Here is a 10,946-nt window from a genome sequence, read left to right as displayed (position 1 = left end):
CTTTAATCATTTTAAAGTGTAGCCTATACAGCTTTAGTTTGTCTGACAAAAAAAAGTTTGCTAACAATCAATCAAGAAATATAAAGAAATTATAACATCCATGTAGCCAAACAACAACTTAGAGACGGTAAAAGTCCATTGTCACAGATTGGGTTATTTTTTGACGACTAGGTTACCATTAATACAGTAAACGAAAAAGTTATGTATGCAATCCGCACATATTCAAATACTGGTTTGAAGTGTTCAATAATGGCTTCATTTAAAAAATAAAAAATAAAAATCCAATAATCGTTACAAAGAAAATCTAAAAGTGTTGCTTAACAAACTCAGCAGAACGCTGTCGCTCTTGAACGCCTCCCTCTTCGGGCGGGTCGTCGGTCCGCAGCGGAGGTGAGGTGTGAAGTGAATGCGGTAAAATCGTGCTTCTCGGGAACAAGTGGGTTCCAAACGCTGCGGGTCGGGTTGTTCTGTCGCGAAGAAGGTAGACTGGGACTGTCTGAGTTTCATGAAATAGTCGTTGAACGAATTTCAGCTGTTGTGACGAACAATTTTGGCGTGTTGAAAGTATGAAAGTAGCTCAGAGTTCACCAGCAGTTGAGACTTGAGACATTTAACCTCAAAAGACCATCAACCTGTTACCAACAGGTAGACTTAACTAGTTTGTTTTTGTGTTGAAAACTAACTATTTTGTTTATTATCAAGTTTTAGTAATTAATTTAACTCAACAATAGCAAAAACAAATTTGTAAAAGTCGACAGAAACAATTGATCTGACTTCTGAATGGAATCTGAAGACTGTGGGTAGTGGGCAGGACAGACATTCCAACAGTAAAATCATTGAATGTCACAATATATCAAAACTATTTCTCTTGAATTGGATTCTGTGTTTCATTCTCCACATTTTAAACTCAAAGTCTGTCAGATGACAAACCTTCATTTCAAAAATAGTGCGGGTTTATTGCACCATAATAATCTTTTTTCACAGTTGGACTTGGGAAAGAGGGAGGGATCTTGACGGCAGCTCATTTGAGGCCAGAGCCGACTGTTGTCCCTTAACTCACTTTGACAGGATGAAGATCGCGGTGCTGGGAGCCACTGGGCAGACTGGACAGTACTTGGTCAGCCAGGCGCTGCAGCAGGGCCACACAGTCACTGCCATCGTCAGGAACCCGGGGAAACTCACCGTGCAGCATGAGAACCTCAAGGTAATGGATTGGAGTGGGACTTTGTGGTATATTGGGTTCAAAGTTCACTCAGTGTGAAGAGACCTACTGAATACTTCATTTTGTTCAAATGGTTGTTCGATGAATTAAAACCTGAAGAACTGAGTGTCTGTCTGATACTTGGACTGAGTACCACTGTGGGTTTGTCACCTGGGTGGAAATGGTACGTAAAAGTGAAGTCAATGAATATTGTTGTTGGACTGTAGCTCTGTAGTTTTTACTGAACTACTGTAATGATTGTGACTTGATATCCACAGACATATGTAACTGTACCAGAGAACCATTGATTTCCATAAAAACAAAGTCATTAAAATATTTCAGTGGCTGCTGCTCTTTCAGTGAGATGAACAGTCAGTCAGTGCTGTGTCGTGCTGCTGTAGGGTAATGTGTTCATCTGCAGCAGAAACTACATCCCTACAAATGTACAGTATTTAAACCAGTTTGAGTAACTTCTGCTGAAACTACAGTATTCAAAGCTAAAATCTAGATGGCATTGTACATGCTGTCATTCAAAGTATATTGCAAATAAACTTTGTAAAAGAAAGAATAAGTGTTTCCATTATAGCTCTCTGTTGAGTTCTATAACAAATAAGTTTATTTGACATAAGCAGGGGGGACACAGCAGCTTTCTGCTTTAGCAGGCACAAGACACAAAATTAGGTAATTGCTTGTTTTTGTTGGAGAAACGTTCTCTAATAAAAAAACTGGCACATGATCTGAGAAGGACAAGTGGAAGAAATACTGGAAATATGCTTCCAACGAGGGTCTGGATTTTGGTTGGTTGCTTTTTACTTTTGGTCTTTCACAACATTTCTCCAGTTCGGTTAGTTTGATGGTTGCCAGCATGGTCAGCCCGCTTTACATCACGCCAAAGATTCTTGACAATATTCAGGTCCGGGAGTGAGATGGCTTTTCCAGAACATTGTATTTGTTCCTCTACATGAATGCCTTAGTAGAATTAGAACAGCGTTTAGGGTCGCTGTACTGTTGACGTATCCAGCCCAAGTGTAGCTTCAACTTTCTCTGATTCTTAAACATTGTTGGCAAGAATCTGCTGATACGGACTGCCAGTCCCTGCAGTGGACAAGATTACCAGTACCTGCAGTGGGCACACAGCCCAACAGCATGATGGAACCACCACCAAATTTCACTGTGAGCAGCAAGTGGTTGTTTTGGAACGCTGTTTTTTTGGTCTGCCATGTGTACCACCTGTTGTTGTGTCCAAATAACTAAATTATAGTTTCATCAATCCAGAGCACCTCATTCCAAAATGAAGCTGGCTTGTCCAAATGTTCTTTTCTTTGTGGCATGTGCCCAGACAAAGCTTCTTCCGCATGCTCCTCCATAGAGATCCCCTTTGTATGAAGTGTGTTGAATAGTTGAACGATGCACAGTGACACCGTCTGCAGCAAGATGATGTTTTAGGTCTTTGGAGCTGATCTGTGGGATGACTTTGACTGTTCTCACCATCCGTTGCCCCCGCTTACCTGACATTTTTCTTGGCCTGCCACTTCGGGCCCTAACTAGAACTATGCCTGTGTTCTTCCATTTCCTCACTATGTTCCTTGCAGTTGAAACTGACAGCTGAAATCTTTGAGATAACTTTTTGCATCGTTCTCTTAAACAATGTTTATCAATCTTTGTTTTCAGGTCATTTGAAAGTTGTTTTGAGGCTCCTCTGTTGGCACTCTTCACAGAAAATGCTAGGAGAACAACAACTTACAATTGGCCTCAGTAAATACCCATTCTCATGATTGGCTTCACCTTTGTATGTCGGTCAAGGGTCAATGAGCAAATTTTGTGTACAAATAATTAGTGCTAAAGTTATTCAAATCAGTAAATAACAAAGGTGCCCAAATTTATGCACCTGCCTACTTTTGTTTAATTATTTCACACTTTCTGTAAATCCCATAAACTTAATTTCACCTCTCAAATATTACTATGTTTGTCTGCTATATGATATATTTAACTGGTATTGTTGATCCAAATAACCATTGATTTGTAATGGAAAATCTGGAAAATTATCAGGAGTGCCCAAACTTTTTCATACCACTGTAAGCAAACTACCCAGTTGGAACTCAACATTTATGTTTAATCAGTTCTTGTGTATTTGATCAGAAGGGAAAACTGAAATAATTTAAAGACAAACCCACAGTAATCTTCGGTTTTATTCTTTTGATGACATTTTTGACTGTAGCAGATCTATAGGGTACCACCAGTCTTATCCTTTGACACAGGGATGTATGACATGCAGAATAAATTGTTAGCTTTTGACTGGTTCTAAAATTATTGCCAATAAATAGAGCTGATTACACAAAGCCACATTACAGTCTAATATTAACCAACACGGCTTCTTCACACTCTGAAGTAGTATTATGAACATTTTAAAATGGTTCGCAATGGATCATGAAACAAAGTAAAAGAAGACAAAAAAGATCAATAGGTCGATACAAGAAGTGCACCAATAGAAGAAATGATGAAAAAGACTGAGACCATGAAGCAGACAGGTGCTGACATAGATGACAGTGAAAACAAAGAAACATCCATATTGTGTCAATTGTTCTGTTCCTCAGGGAAATCTCATTCTTCATTACCTCAGACGTCCAGTCAGGGATCCTGACGATGAACGGCTCCTGAGCATGAAAGCTCAGGTACGTTGGGGACTGAATTCAAACCTGTATTTCTTTTTGTGTGCTTTCAGGTGGTGGAAGCGGATATCTTCTCAGCCGACAGCCTGAAGACTCACTATATTGGACATGATGTGATCATGTCCTGTCTGGGCTTCCCGACCTCCTTCTTCTCTCCGGTGACGGGCTACACCCTGTCCATGAAGGCTACGATCAGCGCCATGCGAGAGGCCCGAGTCAACAGGATAATCACCATGACTGCCTGGTACACTGAGCGTAAGGGCAGCACATACAAAGAAAACTTCTATGAGGCTGTGATGAAAGTTGTTTCTCTTAATTTGATTGGTCAGCATTACCACGAACAGAGAGAAGCGCTCGTTTGGTTATTTTCTGTTATATTTTGTGTCTAATGCTTTCTGATTCCACGGGTGATTATGTTGACAGCTGTGGGAATGAAACACCATCATGGGTTTTCATGTGGACGTCTCAAGTCTCATCCCATGACTGGACTAAAGCGCCTTTGAGATGAATGTAGAAGTGTAGAAAGCAGGCAACATGTATATACCTGTATGTACAGTGTATGTGTGTGTGTGTGTGTGTGTGTGTGTGTGTGTGTGTGTGTGTGTGTGTGTATATAGACATACTGTATATATATAATATATATAGTCGACCAAATCGGTTTTCGACCAGAAAATCCGAGAATTTTACATCCCCGAACTCGACCAAATTTCGGCTCTCGACCAAACCGAAAGAAGCCGAGCGTACCTGAACGCGACTCACTCGGGAGCCGAGCGAACTCGAATGCCCAGGAGGCTTCCGCCGTAGCACATTCGTGTTCAAAGTTCAATAGGATATCTTTTATTAAAATAAAACACAGTGTCTATTTCTATCCCTTTTTTATTTATGGTAAACAGTATACAGTGAAGTTTGTGGTGTAAAATAGTAAAAAAAAAATATAGAAAAACTTGTTTTTTAGACTTGGAACGGATTAAAATTCTTTACATTAATTATAATGGGAAAAATAGTTTCGGATTTCGAACAACTCACTTTTCGAACAGCCTTCTGGAATGGATTATTTCGAAAATCGAAGGTTGACTGTATATGTAATGTATATTACTGTTTCTAAGGTTCTAGGTTTATAACATAAAACTTTATATATATATATATATATATATATATATATATATATATATATATACACACACACACAGTATATACATATATACAGTATATATATACAGTATATATATACAGTATATATCTACAGTATGTATATATATATATATATATATATATATATATATATATATACACATATAAGGGCTGTCAGGCACTATGCAGAAGACAGGGTTAGATGGAGGCAACCGATATATATAAATATATACATTTATATATTTATATACGTTTTATATTATAAACCTAGAAATTTATTATTATTATTATCAGGTCAATGTTGTAGTTTTTTTCCATCTTTCTCTTGATGATGTTTTAATGGATACAAACCCCTGAAAGTTTCAATATAAATTTCAGATCATTTTTCTTTGAGTTTTCATTCAGTTTCACTTGACTTTAAAATGCTTGCTTTTTCTCTCTTTGTTAGCCAACTCTGGACAGCAGTCACCTTTTTTGATTCGGTGGTTGTTGCTGCCAATGATCCGGAGCGTTCTCAATAACATGCTTGAGATGGAACAGTTCCTGCAGGAGACAGAGGACATCAACTGGACCGTGGTTCGCCCACCTGGTCTCAGGAACCAGCCTGCTTCAGGTAGACATAGACTAACAGCGGGTAGCACCTTCCCTACCTGATAGCTATCAGTATAATTGGGTTATATAATTGGTGGAACACAAAGCAGGCCATTCAGTATGTATAACCAGTAATCAGAAGTAATAACAACCACAGATATCAACCACTGCTTTCTGATTGGTTCAATCTCAGTAACATTAAATCAATGTGAGCTGACCAGTAGCAAATTACGATTGATGATATAGACCATAAATTTATAACTTGTCAATGTGCTGACACAGTTCTATGGATATTAATCTAATTGTTTTCTTTTTTGATTTTCTAATGCTGTAGATATCGTATCTGTAGGTCACCTTTTAATAGACAACATGTACTTGGGATGCTTACTAATATTCTGTGCCACGTACCTCTAATTTTATTTTATAATGTTTTAATTGAAATTGACACATCCACTATTTTAATCTATATTTTCATTTAAATGCCTATTGACATATAAAATCTCTTTTACAAGGAAGTTGGTCTGAAATCTAAATAGAGGAGCATGTCAGACAAACAGACAATTTGACATCTGCAACTCAGTCCGCACAAGTAGAAAACTTTATTGTAGATCTCTACTCATATACAGACAACATAAGCAAAACTCTGAACACAGAAAATTCAGTTCTGTAACTACTGACATCCAAGATTACATGTCAGACATTAGTTATAGGAAACACAATTGTAATTAGTGAAACGGCTTTATGCATTTTAACAGATATATCTGATTTGTTTACTAAATACAAAACTTTCACACGTCTAAATGATGACATCAAATATGGGTGAAATTATATTATTGGCTGGCTGACGTCAAGACAAGAAATTCCTTGATTAGTTCCTTAATAATAAAAGCTGTGTGCTGACTAACTCTTCATATGTTAATTTACTTTTATAAAATACATTTGAAATACATGAGAAGTTATAAAATTGCATTTTAATAATATCTTAAATTCACGTTTTGTTTTGTTTTTTTATTCTAATGTACTGTTCTGAGCCTATAGGGAAATCATTAATTTAGTTCGAACCATTTTTCACTTCCGGAAAGGATGTGTAAATCACAGTCAGCCCTACTGATAAAATAATGAATACATAGTGAACAATTAACCATTTGAGTAGTGAAAATGACAGAGGCACCATTCTTCTTTTTTCATGTCAGTGTACCATCAAATCGATCATCAAATAGCTTCTGTTGAAGAGCAAACAAAAGCGCTTAATTCCGTGAGACGTGTAAGAAACCATTCTGACAGCGATCCCGCTGATTGGCCAAGCTGATGGTGTTGGTGAAGATGAATGAGCCTCACTGTTCCTGTCATTTACTCAAGACCTCATCAACTCTTTGATTTGATTTTTGACTGGTGCTTTACGGTCCCTACCTGAAGGACGACGTCCAACTGTGTTTGACTTCCTATTCCTGTTGCTCCATTTTGTCCACAGCTCAAGAGTTTCTGACCCATGAGGGATATTATGTACCCAACAGCATTGATCATCCTGTAAATACCGCAGTGGGAAGAGGAGATGTGGCTCGATTCATGATCTCTCTCCTCAGCAGCAATGCCTGGGTCAAGAAGGGAGTCGCCATGACAACAAAATGAGTGAAAAGAAGACAATATCAGCATGGTTGTAATGTCAATTAACTCAATGTACCAAAAAACAAAACATGTACTCGGCACTCTACAAGCGTCTAGTCATGCATTCTTTAATATTTTGCCTTTGATAATGTGTCATCTGTGCAAAAATATCAGCTGTAAATTTGAAATCATAGCTTTCAATTTCTCTGTTTGGTTCTCAAAGCTCTTGTGGTTCTGTTTTCTATATAAGTCTACATTACTCTCCAAACTCTACAAAGCAAACAGAGCAGGTTTATGAGGTGATCAATGTCGTATACAGAGATAAAGTCATTTATTTTAAGTACAAATGTCTCTTTTCAGTCATTCCTTTTCATTGTAAATGAATAAATCTACAGAGCTACTTTTTATCAACCATCCACCTAATAAAAACTGTTGATGTCGTGCTGAAGGAATAATGTAGACCAACAAGAACTTCCAAGAGATGGCTTGGAAAAGCCTTAAAGTTAGGTAACTGGAGGTAGAAAAGATTTAAATACTTAAGGGAATAGAATGTCTTTTGAAATAATGTACTGGCTGTTGCATTCACAGTGTTATAAAATACTATAGCTGCCTTACAAACCTTTTGTCTGAGTAATATATAACAAATTTTTAACGTATTCATGTTTGAAAGCCATCATTGAGAGCATCATTTAACCAGAATGAGTACAGTATATGCTTCCCCTGAAAGTTGAACCATCGTAAACATCTGCACAGATAAACAATTTATGGAAAAAAATTACATCATAAACAAATTTAAGTACCATGTAATGTACAGTATTAATTCACTGTCCCGCTCTATTCCCTCTGGTGTGAACAGGTGTGTAAAAATTTCATTTAAGATGCCTAGACAGGCTATTTGGATAAATTCATAGTTCCACCTGTGTCAGGATCTACACATAACCTTTCACAGGTTCCTGTCCAACCCACACCCCACTCCACAAACCCTTGAAAAAATATTCAGTTCATCTCATGTAATCCTGCCAAACAACAAACCAGTAGGATGTATTTCATAATATTAGCCACAAGAGAGTGGTGTTGTGTCGTATCTGGTAGCAGCAAGAAACTCTGCTGTTAATGGAGGGATCAAACTACAGCATAAACAGGTTAATGAGAAGACATTTGGAAAAACTGAAAGGTTATGTTTTTTCAGGGTTCATGTGTGCATGCCACACAAAGGATTTGGATTTTGAAATTCATCAGAATGTTAGTGGCTCTTCCTATGCAAAACTAATCATTTTCACATTTCTATTTGCCCGTAGAATCACTGGTTAATGTTTTTGTGTTTTGGCATTATCAGTGAAAGTCTTCTGGTGGATATGAAACTATCACGACCCACCCTGTGGACATGTTGTGATTGTTTAATTCACATGGTAGAGGTATGTGGCCTCCCTTCCCGTTATGTTTTGTAGAATGTAGGTCAGTGAACAGTGACAGCATGTCTCATCAATAGCAATTGTATAAGCAGCTGCACAGTTCAGTGTCAGTCAAGTGTGTGTATATGGTCAAACAAAAGTCAAATGAGTGTGTGTGTGTGTGTGTGTGTGTGTGTGTGTGTGTGTGTGTGTGTGTGTGTGTGTGTGTGTGTGTGTGTGTGTGTGTGTGTGCGTGTGCATGATATTTAAGGTGCTTTGGGGCTGTTGTCACTAACTGCTGAAAAGTTGCTATCTTTGATCTCAGTCTCAGAAAATGACATTGTTTTTGCAAAGGAACATGTCAGACATTCATCAAATATTTTAAAGATTTAATGCATATGTGGAGCAGCTCTTAAATACTGAAGCAAAGCAAATAACATTTGTATAATGTCTAAATCTCTTCAATACTGTATATCACTATATGGGCCACGAACAATGTAACATTGAAGTGGTGTGTCCTAATTGCACATGTACTGCCTGCAACTATTAAAATAATGTTTGTTTTTCTTTCTTGAATGACTTCCTTTGACACCGTTCACCGTCATTATTTTATTCAGGTAACAAGCTTAATTACTTTGTACATAAAGTCAATATAATCATTTCTACAGACAGACCAGTGTGACAGACAACATTCCAATGAAAGATTCTATCACTCTGAAAGTTTCTTAAAGCTGCAATTGAACAAACACGTGTGACTTTGTCTAGAAACATAAACCTCGTGTTCAAGTTTAGATCAAATTGTCCTGCTTTTATTTTACTGGCTTTGCAGGTCTCACCATGAAACTGAGGAGGACCGGTGTGGTGAAGATGCACCCAAAAAAAAAATAATTCAGAGTCAAAACTACATAAACATATTTTTAAACATGGAGATGAGACACTAATGGAGAGAGATAATCATCATTAAATTCATAAGCATTGAAATTTTTTTTGTGCAAATTTCTCAAATTTTTGTTTAACCTTTTGGATGTTTGTTTTTTTTCAAATATATTTTATTTTCATATCATTGCTTCTCCCAAGCTACTTCTACCAACTCCCCTGGAGGGATCCCAAGACATTCCAAGACCGAAACCCAGAGATAGAATCTCTCCAGCGAGTCAAAAGGTCTCCTCCCAGATGGACATGACGGACAGACGTGTTCCCCCTGTGGAACACCTCCCTAGGAAGGAGTTTAGGGGGCATCCTGACCAGATGCCTGAACCACCTCAGCTGGCTCTCCACGATGTGGAGGAGCCTCTCCAGGATGCCTGAGCTTCTCACCCTATCTCTGAGAATTAGCCCACCCGGCAGAGAAAACTTATTTCTGCCATTTGTACATGACAAGTGGATTTAACCATCCTTCAGATGTTCCTGGAGATCCTGCAGGACTATAAAGATCATTCAGCCGATGCTTCATGAACAGCTGCTAAAAGGTTTTTCAGGACTGTATGTCCATAATATGGAATTGTAAACCTTTATAAACTTTTATAGTGCTGTTGGTAGAACATACATGGAAAAGTTATCATAAGGTATATAATAATATGACCTCAGTAATACTCTCACACTTTTTCTGCAGCCGTCTCTGCTTTTTGTATATGAACATGTTGTGTTTTTGTATATGAGCGTGTGTGTGTGTGTGTGTGTGTGTGTGTGTGTGTGTGTGTGTGTGTGTGTGTGTGTGTGTGTGTGTGTGTGTGTGTGTGTGTGTGTGTGTGTGTGTGTGTGTGTGTGTGTGTGTGTGACATCCACAGCTTGTGCCGCCTCCCCTGTTTCATAGACATGACAATGCGTCCTGAGGTGGGGTGGCTGCTGAACTCACATGTAGGTCACCAGCACCAGAGGCCCTGTGCTGCTGCGCCCTTAAAGATAAACGTTCATCAGGAATGCAAACGTCTTGTCATCTTGAATACTTAAGATTCCTCTGTTGCTTCACTTCACATTGTGCAGTTGCAGTATCTCTGTCACGCTCATCTCAAAGTCAGTCCCTCTTGTGTCTTCTGACTGTATGTCTGACCTTAGTATGAACCATATATGTGAGGTATAGTTGAAGTTTTAGATCTTCTTTGTAGGGGTGGAGGCATCAATGTTCGGATCCTTCAACTGCTGTTGAGGTGTGGATTGACATGTTTTTCACTGTTTTTGACACAGCAATAATGTTTGTCAAATCCATCATTTGGACTCAATAAACTACCTATAAACTATTCAAAGGCTTAAATGTACATGTTAGGGTACATGTTTAAAAAAAATATAAAAGTGTGAAATAAAGTCATTTCTTGCAGTACACAGCATATCCAATAAACAGAACATAACCAATTCTCATAA

General features: G+C 38.1%; 1 protein-coding gene across 4 annotated transcripts; it reads left to right on the top strand.

Moving 5' to 3' along the window:
* Nucleotides 1–366: 366 nt before the first annotated feature.
* Nucleotides 367–9,155, top strand: LOC137593172 (flavin reductase (NADPH)-like). Of its 4 annotated transcripts, none has more exons than XM_068311817.1 (5): nucleotides 367–481; nucleotides 1,069–1,204; nucleotides 3,924–4,125; nucleotides 5,450–5,614; nucleotides 7,064–9,155. In XM_068311817.1, the coding sequence occupies exons 2-5, from the start codon at nucleotides 1,070–1,072 to the stop codon at nucleotides 7,219–7,221; spliced, it is 660 nt and encodes a 219-aa protein (XP_068167918.1). In that variant the 5' UTR covers nucleotides 367–481; nucleotide 1,069; the 3' UTR covers nucleotides 7,222–9,155. The 4 variants fall into 4 exon arrangements, with proteins under 4 accessions (XP_068167918.1, XP_068167920.1, XP_068167922.1 ...); XM_068311819.1 differs by having other exon boundaries at nucleotides 371–390; XM_068311821.1 differs by having other exon boundaries at nucleotides 418–436.
* The last annotated feature ends 1,791 nt before the right edge of the window (nucleotides 9,156–10,946 follow it).

The sequence above is a fragment of the Antennarius striatus genome, chromosome 3 (genome assembly GCF_040054535.1).
Source record: "Antennarius striatus isolate MH-2024 chromosome 3, ASM4005453v1, whole genome shotgun sequence".
Classification (NCBI taxonomy): Eukaryota; Metazoa; Chordata; class Actinopteri; order Lophiiformes; family Antennariidae; genus Antennarius; species Antennarius striatus.
Note: the sequence above shows the minus strand (reverse complement) of the source record. Positions and strands in the feature narration are given on the sequence as shown.